At 58.3% G+C, this 17,851-nt stretch overlaps 2 protein-coding genes across 2 annotated transcripts; both read left to right on the plus strand.

Annotated features, from left to right (window-relative positions):
• Window positions 1-963: 963 nt before the first annotated feature.
• Window positions 964-6,625, plus strand: BESB_079970 (uncharacterized protein; the record flags this gene model as incomplete). Its single annotated transcript, XM_029366359.1, has 9 exons — window positions 964-1,565; window positions 1,719-1,981; window positions 2,493-2,620; window positions 2,896-3,150; window positions 3,424-3,613; window positions 4,894-5,444; window positions 5,597-5,681; window positions 5,755-6,164; window positions 6,614-6,625. The coding sequence occupies 9 exons, from the start codon at window positions 964-966 to the stop codon at window positions 6,623-6,625; spliced, it is 2,496 nt and encodes an 831-aa protein (XP_029217790.1).
• Window positions 6,626-10,558: 3,933 nt separating this feature from the next.
• Window positions 10,559-16,090, plus strand: BESB_079980 (uncharacterized protein; the record flags this gene model as incomplete). Its single annotated transcript, XM_029366360.1, has 4 exons — window positions 10,559-14,404; window positions 14,602-14,894; window positions 15,128-15,405; window positions 15,633-16,090. The coding sequence occupies 4 exons, from the start codon at window positions 10,559-10,561 to the stop codon at window positions 16,088-16,090; spliced, it is 4,875 nt and encodes a 1,624-aa protein (XP_029217791.1).
• Window positions 16,091-17,851: the final 1,761 nt, after the last annotated feature.

Genomic DNA, 17,851 nt, shown 5'->3' on the forward strand with positions numbered 1-17,851 from the left:
TACTGGCCTGTGCATGCATCGTCGCTCGCACGCTGTCGCGAAGAATTCAGTCTGTGGCCTTGTCGGATCTCGTGTCTAAAACGTGTCCCTCGAAACGGTCTCGCCTTCCTCTCTGCAGCGAAAGCTAGGTTTCCCAGTGTTTCTTCTTCTATGTCGGTGAAGGGCTTGAAGAGGGGGCGGCAAGTTCTCTGGGTCGCGAGCATTCGCGTGAGCTGGCTGAGGCGGCAGTTGTGTGAGTTGACCTTCCAGCCCCGAACGCGAGAGGGATACTTTCCGCCAGTCTGATGTCGAGGTGCTTTCGTAGTCTGAGTCACGCAACGGCGTAGAAATCCTGTGCTTCGTTTTCGCTTCTGATGACAGAGAAGCACCCCCGTTCCCATGCTGTGTGGGTGCTGTGAACACACTCAACGGACAACGCCACAGCGAGACACACTTCTCCGCCCCTTCCACTCCAAAAGTGCCCTCGTCCACGTTGTGATGAAACCGTCGCTGCGCGGGGAAGGCGCCCTTATTTATGCTGGAACCTGGGCAAGAAATTTCCTATACAAAGTCACTGTGTCTCCTTTGGTGAAAGGCCGTGAAGCCGCCGACTGGGCGGCGGCGCCGTCGAGTCGACAGGGAGGCCGCGCTCCGCCGGAGTGCCGCAAATCAAAAAAGGAGCGGTGACTTCGATGGATCGCGACAGGCCTTGGACCCAGTATAGTTCTTCCGGAGCTGACTGCGCTGTATAGCCTCGCACAGGCGACAGGCAGTGTGTGGATGCGTTGTTTTTCAAGGCTTTTCTTGCCTATTCAGGAGTGGGGCTTGGCCTGCCTCTAGATTATCGCACTCTGCCTCGTCGGTCTTTTCTGTGGGACCTCTGATGCCAGGAGCATTCACTTTTTCAGGAAACGTGCGCGTGGTCCGTGTTGGCCTGACCCTTCCAACACAGTTCACGTCACTAGGTACTGACTCCGCCAGGGCATGGCAAGTCAGCCGTGGCTGAGCGAGTCCTGCTTTCCAGCGTTTTTCGTGCGGGCAGATTCGTTGCCGCTTTTCTCGAGGTGTTTCGCTGAGGACAGGGACGGAAGTAACCAGCAGCTACCCGAGACGCCCCTGATTCGTCTGTCTGTTGCTGAGCTGCTGAAGGACTCTCGAGAGAGCTTGCTCTGCGACGTGGGCGTTTTCACGGGTGCTTTCAACGCGCTTCTGGGGCCCTGCGGACACGCTCCAGTCTTTGTGCGTCGAGCCGCGGAGGCTGTAGAGTCTGAACCCGCCACGTTGGCGGCGCGCTTGCAGGTACCCTGCTGTGAGACAGGTCACGAAGGACGCCGTTGGACGGGCTCGTCGGGCGTCGATGGGCATCCTCGCGAGACTCCAGTGAAAGGCCAGTTCACGCAGTGGTCGCGCTTCAGGTTTCAGACGCCGGCGATGCTGCGGCGGAGGCCGGGAAGGCCGTGGAGCGAGACCGGGGTCAAAGTCTCCATGCCTGCGCCCGTACGTCGTCGACGTGGGGTCGCCCTCGTGTTCAGAGCCGACGCCTGCATCCCGTCGAGTGGAAACTCAGGAGACGCTGCAGCTCGCCGGTGCGGCTTGTCGCACAGGGAGAAGTGGCGACTCCCCCACAGGCACTCGCCGGGGTAGCAGGCCAGCGGCGAGACGCTCCACAGGGCCTGGCGATACGCCACCAGCTCGACGCGCCTGCGCTCGTTCCCGTTCACACTTGGGCACGACGTAAGCACGGCCACGGCCGCTGGAGAAAAAGTCATGAAAGAGAACGCAGCGAAGGCTCTGAAGGCGTTTCGCGCAGTGCACAGCGAAATCGACCGCGGCGAGAAACTCCGCAGCCTGCTCGGCATCCAAAAGTACACGGAGGAAGCCAAGCTGAAGCAAATCGTCACGATGGAGCCGAATGAAGACCACACTGAGCAACTCACGTGTGAGCTGAAAATCCTCCGTTACTACGCCCACACAGACAGAAATCGAACTGCGCGACCGCGCGGTGGGTCTCCGCAGCAATGACGTCGAGGAAGAATCCATCGCCGCGGGCGGCTGTGCAGGAAAATATACCCTGTGAAGCGGTGTTTGCAGCCGTGTGTCACCGGCATTCGCTGCTGTGTCACTCCGTGGGCGCAGGGAGTTCCACATGTCTTACTGCGTGGTGCGGAAGCGAAGGAATGATCTTAGCCCTTTCTGGGGAAGTCGCACTTGCCGTCACGCGTGGCAGATGCCTACGGGTGTTTGCTGTATTGCAAATCGGATGGTGTCACTGAAGAGCCAGTCAAGCAGATCTGAAGCCTTTGTGTTAGTTTTTGTGTCTAGAGAACAGCGCTGCACAGGTTCTGAGCGCCCTGCTGACGAGGGGTAGCGGGTCCTCGCAGGTTTTCGCCGGTGATGGAATTCTCGTGGTTCAGAAGTCTTCCACGCGGAAGCTCCTGCTGGGAGAGCTTCTAGGGCCGGAGCTGCCTCTGAAGGCGCCAGATGAAAGTTTCCACTTTTCCGGATGTTTTCAGACGCGCGCCTTCATCGACAGCCCCACTGCGCAGATCGTCATGGCGCTCATCATCATCCTCAACGTTGTTCTCGTGGAGTCTCCAGCCTTGAAATATCCGCCCGCGAATACGTCGGGCACAGCGCGAGCGTAAGGACACAGTGTCCCATGCAGGACGCCACCGTCCGCCTCTTTGGTGGCTCTGCGATTCGGCCGGGCATCTCCAGGAGTGAAGCCAGCCGCGCAGGTTTTAGGATCGCCCCGCTTGCTGCGTAACCGCCAAAAAATACTATATTCTTTGACTGGGCACTCCCCGCTCCCTGACGAGTGTCGCATGGACCTGCTACTGGCAAAGCCCCGGCACGCCCCGGTGGTGTCGCCCGGATATTTCTGCGAAAATCCTGTGCGGACGTGTCTGCCTGCAGGAGGCTGTGAAGATGAAGCGGAACACGCCGCTCTTCGCGACGTTGTGCGGCTTCAACTTCTTCACCGCGACTGCGTTCTTCGTGGAAATGATTCTCCGCGTCCGGTGCGGCAGCGCGGCGCACTTCAAGGACTTTGTCATAATCAGTGACTTTGCCAATGCGTGGTTCGGCGTCGCCAATCTTGTCGTTGTCTCCGTCAGCTTCCTCCAGAGACTCGACAACGAGGTCTTGAACTCGGCTGTCGCGCTGCTGTGGGTAAGGCCACCCGGGTTCCCTCTCGTGCGCGTGACTGCGGCGATGCGCTCTCAAGCAAAGGACGAATGGCGGGGTGACTCTCTGCGTCTACGGCCGCGCGCCGCTCTCCACTAGCCACCTTTTCAGGAGCCGCGACGGCAGCCTTTGGACTGTAGGCGGCTGGGAAGGAGACTGAGTGCCCCCTCGAAGCGCGCACAGATCCGAACCGACGCGCCGTGCAAACCGCCGCCCGCCACGCAGTCCAAGCCTGCCTGCCGGTGGTCTTCCTGCTAGGCCACGGGGCCACGTAGAACGGACCTGCTGCCAGTGTCTAGTCAGGGCAGAGGGCCTCCTTCGGTTGGGGCGGATGGACCGACTGCAGACGAGAGGTCGGAAGCTACTGGGAAGAGATGCAAAGCAGGCGACATGATGAGGAAAGAGCGCGAAGGGAAGGGGGAATGGGGCGCGGCAGAAAAACCTGACAGTAGGGAGTGACGGTGCGGGGGCGTTACATCAAAGCGCTTCGCTCCCCTCTGTTCGGTAGCCAGACGCGCGGCAGTGGTCCGCCAGCGCGCGCCGCAGGATGTTTTGCGTTACATCTGCAGACAGCGGAGCTCAAAGCCTACTGAGGCGACCTGTTCACTTCCACGTACACCCGTTTCCTCACTCTAACTATGCCAAGTAAGCCTTTTAGGCGCGAATCTACGTCTTGTGCTCGGCGATGTCTACTTACGAATGCAGTCCTGGGCACTGGCGTACCGTGCTGCTGACTCCAGTAGCTCTGCGAGTGTAATGTGCTCGCAGTTGTCCTACGCGGACTGCATGCACCAAATCGCTCGTGGGTTGCGGACTGCCTCCCTGCGGTTTACCCGCTGGTGGAGGTTAGGCCAGAGCCCAGGGCAGAGGCGCGTCGTCATTCGTGACGGCCGTCGCTGCGCCCGCGGGATGAAGAAAGCGTGGCAGCCGCAACTGGGGCTGGCGAGATGGCGAGGCAGGAACTGAGGACTTAGGTCTGCTCCCGAACGACGGCTCAGTCGACCACAACACACGTTCTGCTGTTGATGTGCGTTGCAGACTGGCACGTGATAGGCGAGAATGCCACGGTCTACTCGCTCAGGCACACATGGCCATCACCCTGTAGACGATTTTCCGTACGTTGTCCTGTTCAACGACGTCGTACTGGTGCACGGAAGTCGTCTGCAGCAGGAGGTTTTCAGCTGCGTTCCGAGACTAGTAGCTGCAGCCGGTGACTTGGCTTGAGCCGAAACACCAACTAAACCCTACACCCTAAACTGTGTGGGACGGCCCAGAGCGTCGGGCTTCGGTGCGACGGACGCTCATATCTTGCGCTCCGTTCCACTGGACATAAAAGTGGACTCGAGGCTTGCGCCTGACTTGCGCGGGCCTTCACCCTTCGCAGATTTCGATTTTATCGTCCTGGAGGGCTTCGTCCGCAGGTGCGCGACGCCTCGTTTCTCTTCACGCGAGGGTCGCGTGTCGTGGCAGCGCTCTAGCATTTGCACAGAGCCACGGTCCATCCAGTAGCAAGAGGGCAGGCCTCCTGCGCGGAAAACCCCGTTCGGCATAGCAGAAAGTATCACGTCGTGTCTGGATCTGTCTACAAGGGCACGCGTGCGCAGGCCATGCAAAGTGCGATCTGTTGCCTGTTTTTTCGTCTCCGGGGGGGGGGGGGGTTGGGGTGACCCACCTTTCAGCTGAAATTGAAATGTAGGATCCGTCGTTTTCCTCTGGTTGCGTTTGCAGCCGTTATCCTCGAGGCGTTTTCGGGGACGGAAGGCCGGCTTGAGGACGAGGCGTCTCATTTCTCCACGTTCACCGACTTTCGGGCGAACGAGCAGTGCTTTACAAGCGCCATGGCGACAGCTCGTCTTCTGCGACGCGCCGCCGCCACCTGTTGTCTACGGGCTGAACGCGGCGTCAGTGGTTTGACGCGGTTGAGCAGTCGAGGCCTTTCCGCGGACCTGTGCGCCTCTGTGGTCCGCGAAGAGCACGGGGAATATGGAGAGGAGGAGGACGACGGAGACCCTGGGCCGGATGGCCAGCTGCGCCATGAGGACATCGGCGGCGGAGGCTTCACACAGGCGATAGGCGATCGAGAGGAGGGACAAGCCGCCACCGAGTTGGTGCCGCTGCCACAGACAACGCCCGAGAGCAGAAGCCAGTTTCCGGGTTCATTCCCTCTCCCACGAGAGGAGACACCGCGACGCAGAAGGAAGGCTGCGACCTCTCGGGCTTGGGGGACAGGGGCCGGGAAGACAAGTCACCGCGGACCAAGAATTCTGTGTCCACTCCGAGTAGGCAGCCAAGTGAAGCCGCACGCGCCCACCAGGAGGAATCCTCTGGGATCCTGAGGGGAGCCGCACAGCGGAGGCTTCAAAGACGGGCGGAGGCGCGTGCGCGTCAGGGGAGCGTGCCGGAGCCCGAGAAAGACTCTCTGTTGTGTCAGCTCTCCACTTCGGGGGAGGGGCGCGGCGCTGCCGCTGATGGACATCTTGACTCTCCGGAGGAGGCGGATGTCCTCTTGGGTGACAGTGAATCTCCACGTCCCGAGGCCGTGCTTTCCAACGGCAACATTAGTCATGCCGAAATTTCTCCCCCTGTCAGGGCTGTCGACGTGGCGCGTAACGCGAGCGGCGGCAAAAGGGCAGTTTCAGTGCACACGATGGGCCGTTGAATTCGCTGCCTCCGAGCCCCTCGGGGTCCCGACTTTGTCCGAGGCCGCGAGTAAAGACTTTCTGGGGCGGAACAGCTTGGACAAGTCGGACTACGGGTGGGAGACGGCAAGTGGTGGAAATGAAGTCGCGGGGATTTGGCGAGCGACCCGCATGCGGAGACGGCTGTCAAGACGTGGACTGGATTCGCTTTCAGGTGTGACAGAGAACAGGCCGCATCTTGTCCCCAATACTCTCGACAAGGCTTTTATCGATAGTGTGCCTGATAGTCCGTTTCTGGATATGACGCGCTCGCACCCTCCGCAGATTCTCGGCGATACACATGTGCAGGTGGCCATGCGAGTAAGAAGCACCTGCGATGGGTGGCTTTGTCCCAGACTGGCATCTTTGGTCTATAGCTCTGTTGAAGGGAAAATTTTCCTTGTCCTTCACTTCAGCATCGAGAGCTAGGCACACGGAGCGCTCCAGCCATGCAGTGGCCTTCGATAGACAGTGCCCGACAGCTTTGAGGAAACCAGCCAACCTTCGAATGGGTAGACCTTCAGTATAAGGTTTAGGGTGTGTGGCGTTTACTCTGCGTGGAATGTGCGTCGGTCTCGATCGTTTTTGCGGCTAATGCATGCATGTGGCATGTCAAACGGCTGTGTCAGCCGAATTCTTGCCTGGGGTCACGTTTGATTTCCGTGTGGCGATCGTGTGAAATCGTGGCAGCACTGAGCTGCTTTCTTCAGTGCAGCCTTGCACCATATTCTTCTGGTACCATGCCTTTGTGCGTCCGCCACTCTCACTAGGTAATCTCGTAATGTGGAGTTGGGATTTTTTCGTTCCACAAACTGCACGATTCTGTTCGAAAGCATTTTGCTGTGTGGTGTCCCTCTGTGTATGCTTCGGAAATGCGGCGTTTCGGACATTTAAGCGTACGACTGTCTCACCACCCTCGAGCAGAAGCGCTCTGAAGAGATCACAGGCAATTTAGTGGAGCCGCCGCCGCGAGTCAGCTGGGGTGTTTGATGAGTTATCTTGAACTGCTCCGTGGAGACTTGCTAGGGTAGCACAGTCTGCATATATTGGGCTTCGCTGCGCAGCGGTATTCATTCACGGTGACAATAGCCTAGCCGCTAAAAAAAAGCCTCTTCCTCCTCCTCACTTCGTACCCCCGCCCGGCTGCTGTTGCCTGCTACCCAGTTCTAGGGTTCCTAACGTGCTGTAAACGCGTCAGGGGGACGCCAACGGCGCGGCAGCTCTCCCTGCTGGAACTGGACCTGAGCGAGCTCTTCGGCATATAGGCAACAAAACACCGCGGATCTACGCCCTCTTACAGTCGCTTGCTCGGCGCCAAGGCATGCACAGCCCCGATAGCGCGTCCTTACACTTTGCTACCGCACTTGACAGTCGTCTCCTTGACTGAAACCCTGCTCTGCCTCAGGTTACTGGTCCTATTCGCTTTTCGAGGTCGTATCGATGCATAGGGCGTGGACGGCTGGGCAACGTTGCTAGGAGCAGTTCAGTTCACTACCGGCGAATTTTGCATGTCTGCAGACTTCTCCTTCGTCCCTGCACCCGACAACAAAGATGCCCGATACCGAGGGACTTTGTTTTATAAACGCGTCTCGGGGCTCGGTCAAGGGCATTGAGCGGTGTGGGCTGGCCGTGTCTGTGTTCGTTGAAAAAACCGTCCAAGCTTCAGAAAATGCTGAGGGTTGTTCGTGAGCTTCGTTCCTCGTTTGGGAGAATTTGCTACACAGGAAAAGCTCCCTCGTACCTCGCTGTGCAAGGACTTTTCTGGCCGTCCTTTGGTAGCTCCCTGTTCGGCCTAGATCCCGAACGGCAGGAGGATGCATCTGGCACATACAGGTTCGCCCGACTGGCAGCTAGCTCATGTGAAGATCAGTGAGCCGCTTTCTACCGCCAGCGTGTTGGGCTTGGCGAGCATCGTTGTTTTCGCACGATTATTCACACACAGGGCTTCTGGCGTCTAGGAAGCGACTATCAAAAACGGGTGCGGTTGCGGGAAATATGCACCTTGTCTAAGGGCGGATCCTTGACTTCAATCTTCGTGCTCCTGACTGTCTCGTATGCTGCGGGTGGCCTAACAATATAGGTGCCCGCAGAATCCAGGAGAAAAAGCAGAAAGAGTCGTACGAGTCAGCAATCGTTGCATGCTATCTGTCACCCCCCCTCCCCCCATGCTCGCTCTCGCCTCTGAAACGTGGCGTCTGGTGGAGAGGTGATGTCTACGGAGTGTTTGAGGCAGCAGAGGTCAAGGCTGTTCGGCAGCCGAGTTTCTGCGGAAGAATGCAGGCCGTGCGAAAGGGAGCTCCTCCCATGGCCGCGCAACCCACCCAGCGCGAGAAAAAATTCGCGGTTACCGCGGCATGGAAAAAGCGCCGCAGAGTGAAGCTTCGGGATAGCTACACCATCTTCCAGCTTGGCAGGTTCAAGGAGCAGACTGCGTCACTTTTTTTTAGGTCACACTCACGCCGATAACGGCATTCCCACACTCCCCCGCGTGTCGAGGGCGCACAGCGAACCAGTACCCGCCTGTACCCCGTAGTCCCTCGTCTAGGTTGTAGGGCAACCGGAATGCCGGCGGGGGACAGCAGCTGCTCGGGGTCTGTCCTCGTCTTCCTCGAGGTTCGATTTTGCCGCGTCCTACGATGACGCAGCGGCGATGGGGTACGCGCCCACTGCGCGCGGCAGTGCGAGAGCGGTTCCAGTGGTGTTGCAGCCTCTCGCGAGCTCGTCCTGCTTTCCCGCGCGGTACAGAGAAAACACGCGCCGCGGCGCTCTGTCCCTTCAACTTGGTTCGGCGATACGCTTGGTTCCCTTTGCGGGCTGCCTTCGCTGCCGGGCCACTTTGTAATACTTTTCGACTTTTTCAGGGGAGTTTTCGTCCCTCCCCACTCCTAGCTACGCCGTCAAAGGCGTTGGTTACTTCAGACCTGCTGGCTGGGGGAGTCTGTGTCGGGTTGCGCCCCTTCGCCCCGCCTCCTCTCCTCTCCCCCTGGGGCCCAGAAAGGAGGCCAACAGGCCAGAGACTGCACGAGTGTCCATTCTGCTCTCCCTCTCTGACACGTCAAATTCTGATATTTTTCTCTTCTTTCCGCCTGACCCGTGAGCGCTGATGTAGAGACTTCCAAGTGGACGCCCGATGCGCATGCACCGCGTAGTGGTTCCTGGGGGTTATAAGCCGGCCGCTCGCCTTCTGTCCGTATGGCGAGAGCATCTCGGTTCAGCGTCCCGCATGCCGAACCGTGTGGCGAGGCGCGAGATCGCATTCATGTCTTCGATACCCACGATTTACAAAAAGAATAGGCTTTTTCGCTGGAGCGCAAATCGTTACCCGGTCTGCCGTCTCGCGGGAGCCCCTGAAGTGTATCCCAGTACACCAAGTGAATAGTCCGCGGCGCCCGGCCCCTGTGCAGACGAGGGGGGACCTGCCTTTTTTCTCCACGGGCGCCACGCCCCAAGAGTTTTTCTGCAATTTTCCCGTGCGGACGATGCGTTTATCACGTTCATCATGGACGTCCGCGCTGAGTGTGTGTCATTCCCTGAAGAATAGCGTCCAGAAGAGTGGTGAAGGACGGAAATGTCGGCACATCCATCACCGACTATGGCGCGCCGTTCCCGCAGGTCGGCTTGTATCTGATATTTGTCTTTGGTTCTGCCCCGCCTTGTTCACGAAACGGAACCGTCGTCCGGGAAAAAGAGCTCCTGATCTCCCCCTGGCCGTTGGGCTTCTATAAATCGTCCACCGCCAGTTGGCCCAACTAGAGAAGCAGATAGCCTTTTAGGGGGGTCTCGTCTGTCAAGAGAGGAACGTGTACTCTCAGAATTCTGCCCCCGGGTGGGTTACAGCTCACGGCTTTTTCCTCTGGAACGTGCAGTAGCCCCCGTTGTTTTCTTTCGAGCCCGCATGGCACCTGTCTGCCGATCTACCGTTTTCCCTTATCCTCTACTGGTCACGAGAATTTCTGTCTCGTGTCCGCCGACACACGCGCTTGTCTGTTCATCTGCGGCGAGCCTGCATCCGTGGCGTCCCCCTCCTAATCCTGGCGGTTGCAGCCCGCCGGTGGCGTGATCCTTTTTTCTTCAGTGAAGCTGCCAAAAACAAGTGCCGGGTTCGACGGGACGCAGCGCCACACCGGGGCCATAGTGGGAAGTGGGGGATGCAACAATCCAGTTGCCGCAGCGTTCATTCTTTCCACGCCGTGTTGTCCACGAGTGTAGGGGCGGTCCACGAATCGACGTACTGACACCCCTTTCTCTGTGTCGCGTGTTTGATTCTTGTTCCCAAAACGCATCCAAAATGATTGAACCTACTCGATCTCACGTATTGAATCTGCCGTAGTGTAGACATCCTTCCATGTCATTACCGTAGCCTCTTCGTCGTCCTGCGTCGACCGTACTCGCCCGAACGGCCACAGTGCGCATTCTTCGTTTCCTCGTGTCTGAGCACCTGCGCCGACTTCGTGTCGGAGTACGGTTGCCGTTCAAGTCTGCGGAGCCACGAGGAGCGAGCGAGATAGGTGGATGCTAGTGACTGGATCTCGCAGAAGCAAAAGCGCGACGGGAAAGGTCGCCAGTCGCCCGCAGCAACGCGCGACTTTTGCCTCAACAGCAGCGACTGCTGGGGAGGAGACCTGGAGGGACACCACTGAATGCCTCGCGGAAGCTACTGCCGGAGAGCGGGGAGCAGCGACTTCGAGTCTGGCTGAGTGCTGGTGCCCGAGCTCATGGTTACGAATGCCAGTTGTTCGGAGAAGACGGCGAGTTGTCAGTCTAGCGTGGCAAGGCAGAATATGGCTGTGGTGAAGGAAGACGACACGCGTTGCGAATTTGACGCGTCCCACCTTCAAGCGTCGGGAGACTCCGAATCGTGGCGAGAGATGAGCCCAGATCCAGCGGAACCTTCTCCTGCTGGTCCTCGGCTCGGGGGTACGAGGTGCACTGTGCCGCTTCATCCGGCGGCGACTGAGAGGGAGCTTTCCCTTGAGAAAAGCTGCATCGGCGTTTTCGGCATGTGGGGAGAGAGCACAACAATGTCGGCAGGGGGTTGCAATGTTGCAGCAAGCGAGCTTCCCGTTATGACCACGAGGGACGTACACACGGCGGAGGTCGTTTCAGCGGATGCGGCGGCCTCGGCGACCGGCCGGAGTACAGACCAGATTCGTGCACTCATCGCAAAGGTGCCGAGTGGAAGCGCAGCCGAAGATGCAACAGCTGATTTGGCGACCGACTCGTGGGCAGTGCGGTCGGCTGCCGCTGAAGCGTGCAGCGCAGCGCGAGCAGAGGCGGAGGAGACGACTCGGCCAGCAGAAACAGTGCCGGATCCCTCTGTAGGTGTTCAGTTGCCTGGAGGACCTGGGCAGTCCTCCTGTCGGGGCAAGAACGGAGAGGAGCGCGTGCCGGCGGCGGCGGGCGGTTCTGCCTTGCAAACCGGTTCGGGCCTGCAGGATGGAGGCGTTGAACTATCCTCAGATGGAGGGAAAGTTGAGAGGGAGGGCGCGGTAAAAGGTGCCGGCAGAGACGTTCGAGAGCAGGAGCCCGTGTGTCGTCTGAGGTGGTGCTTCTACAATGTAGAAGCGCTGCTCAAGAGACTCTCCAGCCTCGAGAGTGTGGTCTCACCTCCATTTCACACGGGCTGTGCGGAGGGGCCTGTGTATATCCGGCTCGACCCAATCCACCCCGCGCCCGAAGAAACGGCTGAGCGGAACGCGGGTCGGTCCCTGCGTGGTGAAACTTGCCCAGCTGGACAGGCGTCGACGTCCCCTTCAGCCACCGCACCTTCGTCTAACGGGAGCGAAGGGTTTCCTCCGATTGTACCGAGGAAGGGCGGAGGCAAGGGCGCAAACCAGCGATTCACGGATCGCTCGTTGGGAGAGCAGAAAACGATGTTCGATTGGGACTCTTGCCGGTTCGGTGTTTTCGTTGCATGTTGCGCGTACTCCACCCTAGAATTTTCTGTCCAGATCGTTGATCCGAGCGTGTGCAAGGATGTACTGATCAATAGAGACGATCCCAACGCGCGTGTGGGTGACGACGCTTGTCCTTCGTCACCCGAGCAACGGAACTGTGAAGATGTCGAAGAGGAAGTCGTGCAGGATCAGTGCGGCCGTGATGGAAGTGGTCCTGCGAAGAAAGGAAGCAGGGATCCTTGCCGCGTGCTTGCCGATTCGGGACGCCTTATGTACAGTTCCCGAGACCAGAAGGCACTCTGGCATGGAATCCCTGACTTCGCGTCTCTTTCCTCCGCGGCCGACCGCAGTGCAAATCTTCTGATTGTTGACGTTGTCATTCACAGCGCCACCCCTGAGTCGCCACCTGCGGAAATTGTTGACGTCAACTTGCCCGAGGATCTCGGAAAGAAACGAGAGGCCGGCGCATCTGCCAGCAGGGACGCCACGGGGGGCACATGTGATTCTGAGGCAACTGCTGAAGTTGGTGCTGAGGGTAGCACGGCTCTCTCAGATTCGAGAATAGAGCCCGCGCAGTCAGATCTCGGCTGTGGGAGTCTCGAAGAGAAAACGCGCGACAGACGGTCTACATCCTCGTCTGAACCCTCCGAGTCGCTTTCAACGGCAGGACTTGAAAGTCTCGGGCCTGTCCCGAATCCCCCAGCAGCTGGGCCTCCAGGGATGGGAGACAAGAGGAGGCCTGGAGCGACTCAACCCTGCGTAGGTTCGTCGCGCGGCGGTGGGGGAAATCCTCTAAAAAAGCGCTCACGCGGTGCAACTCGTCCACCCGCAGCCGGAGAGGACGTCACGCCTCTTGACCCTCTCTCGTCCAGCGCAAGGTGCCGAACGCAAAACTCTACTCGACGGCCTATGGAAGATGCGGCAAAGACTGCAGGAGGAGGCTGCCCAGGGAAGGAAGTAGATACTTTGCCGAGTACCGCCTTGCGTGTGGAAGACGACCGTGTCAGAGGGAGCTGCGACGAAGTGCTTGAGGAATATCTCCAAAATGTCGGTGCCAAAGGCCGCTCCGGCGGGACTCGTCGCGTGAAGGGAATGCCAGATTTGAGGGGGGTGTTGCCAGGCGCTGGGGATATACTACGATACCGTGGCGGCGCTGATTCAGCGCCGGGAAAACACGGGACGATTGGGGTGTTCCAGCCCCCGCGCTCGCAGGTGGGGACGGGTTCAATGCGGTACGCGGCTGTGCGGGGGACTGCAGCCTGGGATGTGGGACTGCCGGTCTCTGCAGACCACGTAGACCACAGACTCGCGCTGGAGTCTCTGATTCCAGTGGGTGATGGCGATGAGACAGGTATTCGGAGAAGGGGCGGTAAGGGACAGCGGAGGCCCTATGGGGCACGAGGTGGCGAGTTTGTACAGTACGGGCAGATGCTAGGCGTAGGAGCAGGAAGCGTTTCAGGATGCGGGGCCTCGTCAGCAAGAAAGAGGCGCGAGAAGCAGCGTCAGCACCGCCGTCGGAGGGGAAGCAGCGACAGTGCGAAAGGCGACGCAACAGGGTGTGGATCTGCTGCTTGGCACCCCTCCGGAAAATTAGACAGACCACCAGATGCCGAGCGAATAGGTGCTGCCATCGAAACGATCATCCAGGCTCGGTCTGCTGCTGACTCAGGTGCAACGGACTGTAGACTTCCGCTTCGAGGTGAAGCCCAGGGTCACTCTGTTCTGCCGGGAATCTGGACGAGAGAACAGAGGGGACCTCACGGTGGAAGAGATGTTGCAACTGGCCTAGGCGGTGCGAATTCGCGCCCTCCTGGTCTTCGTTGTCCGAGTGGAGGCAGGACCATGTCCCACTCCGTCAACTCACTAGACCCAAGTGGCCTCACACTGTTGCGTCATGAAACGACAGGCCGCCGCCCTGATGAATCCACTTCGCCGTACGTGAAGTCGAGATCGGATATGTGTGGCTACAGTCCCCCCTGCGCGGGCGATGAAAGCCACTGGAAGGCTGATCCAAGTAGAGGCGGCGAAGACGCTTTGCTCGCTCTGAACATGCTGCTGTCCCTGGCAGGCGGTGACCGCGGTGAGGGCCTCCGTCAGTCCCTCATGACTGCCGGCTCATACTGCGCCGCTGTGTTCCAAGAGAATACCGTTGCCTCGGGCGTCGTTCAGGGCAGCAACCCCGGACAACGCCCAGCGAGGAATCGTCCATTTGCAGAGGCCCCTGGATCAGCGGTAGGAGCTGCGGCGGGAGGGGTGCGTCTACCTGGAGAGAACTCCTACGGCCATCTTGATATGGGAAGAGACTTCCAGGATCCGGAGAGAGGACTCGGCCCTCACGGAAGAGCATTCCCCGTTGCTTCGGCTCCGGCTCTGCCGCAAGCACCGCGCTCAGGGTTAGAGGTCCGGAGAGCGGGCGAGAGTGCCAACGTCCCGAGCTCTGTGTCCATGCAGTCCGAGAGTTTGAGTGCCTCGTTGAGGGATGAGCCAATCCAGCCTCAAGTCCTTGTCCAGTACGCGAGAGCGCTGCAGGCCGCTGCTGGAGCTTCCTCTCTGGCGCAGCAAAGCCGGAGCGGGGGAGCTAGCGACATTGCTGGAGGGGCAGTATTCCAGCCGGATCGTCTGTCTGCTGTTGATGCCTCATGGGGCTTAGGGCAAGACGCTATGGTAAGTGCAGCGTGAATCCCCGGTGAAACGATAAGCCGAAGGTGCACAGTGCCAGCAGGACGTTGGTGACGCAGCCCCGGGCAAGCAATGGCACCGGAGGCGTTCTTGCGAATCGCACATCGGTCGTGTCTGCGTTCTTCTGTCTTGAGTGCCTGTTGTCACTCTGACATTTGTGGTTGCATGTTTCCGCTAAACAGGCTGGTCGCCAGAGACGTGGCGAGCGTATCCAGGGTCAAGAAGCACTCGGGACAACGTACTCTCCGGGAGGAGACTCTGTTGCTGCTCAGAGAGAAAATCCCTTTTATTCGTCTCGGTTGGCAGCTTTGGACGAAGCAGACAGGGAAGCTGCTAGTCGAGGGCTGGCTCGAGCCCTTCTCGGTGACTGTGCGATCCCGGATGCCACCTTAGGCGTTCGTTTAAGAAACGCGAACGAAGTCACAACCTCTTCTTCCCCCCCATCGTTGGCGCCCGTCCAAAGCACACAATTCCCGTGAGTTCAAAGCTGCAGAGGCGTGGAAGCTGCGGGTTTCTGAGTCCGACACGAACCGCCGCACAAGCCATTCCAGTACCTGGGTCTCGTGAGTTCCGCTCGGTCTCACCCGCGAATGCATGTCAAGTTCCACTCAGCAGGTGGGACTTGAGTCGCCGAGAGATGTCCTGTGTTAAACTTCTGTGTGCGATTCTTTGGACAACAGATGCCTGTTGTGAGGTGTTTCGATGCAGCTGGCAGGGAGGTGCTACCGACGCGCAACCGCCGCAGCAGGGGCGTTCGGCACCGTCGCGTCTCACTGAAGGAGACGGTCCCGGGTCGGCGGGAGCGAATGTCTCGTCATTGGCAGCAGCTGCTGCTGTTGATCTGGGACTGGGGTCTCGCGGTGTTGAAGGACCTCTGGCTGCGCCGTCGTTGAGTGGTCTGGGAGCTGTTGCGCGTCTGCATAACCGCGACGGCCTCTCCTTCGACGGAGGTGTGTTTTCCGGTATCTTCCCTCAAGTGACTGAGGGTAAGCTTTTTCAGTGGCACGGCGCATGTGAAAGCAAGAGGACGTATGTAGAAACATGTCCCTGCAGCGTACTACTACGCCTGATGTTCACGGGGTATGGCTTACGATCACTGGTAGTTGGCGAGGAAAATCGGGTGCAGACTTGTGAGACTAAATGGATATCTTTGGGCGGAAGGCGTCCTCACGCCTGGCGCGGACTGTCCGTGTTGCGTATGTGTTCATCACAGATCGTGGTGAAGCTCTGCTGAGGGCTTCGCGCATGCTAGACCAGCAGCTATTTGACCACGATGGGCAGGCAGTGCAACACGCGTACGAGCAGCAGATGCACCCGCTAGATGGCATTGGAGAACGGTACACCCGTAACGCACGACCGCCTTACGAGGCGTCCAGATCCTCGTGTGGGCACTGCTGTTCGCCAGTCCCACACGCCAGTCAGAAAAGGAAGCCACCGGAAGAAGAGGTGACGCGGGATTACGCTTTACGGTACGTAGCTGAAAATATTGGGCGCCTACGAAGAGATGCTGCAGAGCGGGAGTCACTGGCAGGAAGGCATTGCTCTGCGGTCCGAGGCCGCTCTGTAACTCTCGCGGCGCGTCCCAGAACTTTGCCGCCCTCAGGGCTGGCTGAGGACAGTCCTGCAGGCGGACCTTGTTCTCTTCGAGAGGAATCAGCCAGAGAGCAATGAAACAGCTGGCAAGCGTGACACGTCGCCGCAGTGGATTTGCGGTGTCCGAAGGCTTGTAACAGGTTTACAGGAAAGGAAGGCCCACAAGCAGAACAAGGAAAGCAGAATATGGAGCTTTGAGCGAGCAGTGGTGTATGTGGCTGTGGAAAGGTGCGTGTCATGCTTGTCTATCTGGAGGGACAAGTCGCGTCATATTTTCAGAGTTGCAACAGGCTAAGCTCTTACCGGATAGGGTGGCGCGTTCAATACAAGCATCATGGCAGTGCAATGTCGTTCGGTTGAAAACGGAAGCCCGTTTCAAAGCGGCCTGGCTTGCAAAATGAAGCCAGGGAGTCCTCCGCCACCGTCGCATGCGCTGACAGGCGTACATTAGGCGACGGCAGCGAAGGAAGGGGAGGGAAGCGGGATTTTTTCGTCGATGCTGTGAGAGTGGAGGTAACTGCATGAAGATTTAACGAAGTATTGCGAGCTGCCTTCTGATAGGGTATGCTTTGCAGAAGGAGGAAAAGACGGGCTGAATGTAGCCACCAAGGAATTACGGCAAGGCAGGTCCACGCATCTGCGGTCGGCTTGTCTCTCGGGGGGCGTTTTCGGCTTCTTCGGCATTGCAAAGGGAAGTTTCCGACTGTCAGGGTCGGAAGCAAGCATCATGGCGGCCAGACTTTGGCCGTGTCGTGAGACGGTAGATGGGAGCTTTGGCATGCGTTGGGGTTGATGTTGTTCCACATGCTCAACTGACTACCAGTTCGACTCTGTTGTTTCACTTCTGGGGGTGTCCGCGTTATTCGATGGGCGTCCAGGTGTTGCGTGACATCGCCTCCGTCCCAATTGAGCGGAGAAGGCTGTGTTCTCATCAGAAAATAGAGGAGAATATCTCCAAACCGTGTGGCGCATTCCTGGCACGGAACCAAGTGTTCGGTTGTTCACCCATCAGGGAAAACGTGGTGCCTTTATCCGTAGAGGTCTCCGAATATATTATCTGTATTAGGTATTGTGTGAGTCATAGGTAGGGCAAGCGCAAGGAGCCAGAGAGCAAGCTTGTAGGGAGGATGCTCGATGAAGATTCGCCGCCCACGCTCTGTTGAAGGCCTTCATAAAAATGAAGGGTATAGCGCTCAGAAAGTTTTCGTTGCAACGGCAAGGAATGAGCGAGCAGCGTGGAGCGCTTGTGAGAGTTGTTCTTTAACCGCATCTTGTGTCCTATTGAACGTGCGGCTGACGACTGAAAATGACCTGCGGCGTCCCGACAGTGTGTTCTTCCGGAGATTTGGTGGCACTATGTAGAGTATGATAGGAAGGGAGATTCGCCATGCGAGTAGGGCTGGTGCAACTAAATGTGCCTTTTTCGTGAGTGAAAGTTTTTCCACCCACGCGAAATGTTTGTGCGCCAATGTGGCAGAATGATACAGTATGTGGCCTTCCAAACGTTATTTCCTCTTCAGTGAGGGACAAAAGGTGGCACGCCTCGTTGGTCACTTTTCCATCTCTTGGCGTTGCGCTTGGCTGTCGTTGTTCTTGTATTCGCGCAGCATAGTGCTCACTTTGGTTTATGCGGTCATCCATAGCGCTTTTCTCGACCAGTGGTCCCAGATATGGTCCGAGAGGACTCCAGTTTCTGTTCAGAGATTCATTTGGGTGTGACGACCTTGATAATCTTTTTGGCTTCATTTTTGCATCCCTATCCCCGAATGACAGAATTGCATCCAGTGATCTTCGATTGCTTACGTTTGTGTTTCGTTAGTTGCCAATCGCATCGTCCAT

The sequence above is a fragment of the Besnoitia besnoiti genome, chromosome VII (assembly GCF_002563875.1).
Source record: "Besnoitia besnoiti strain Bb-Ger1 chromosome VII, whole genome shotgun sequence".
NCBI classification, from domain to species: Eukaryota; Apicomplexa; class Conoidasida; order Eucoccidiorida; family Sarcocystidae; genus Besnoitia; species Besnoitia besnoiti.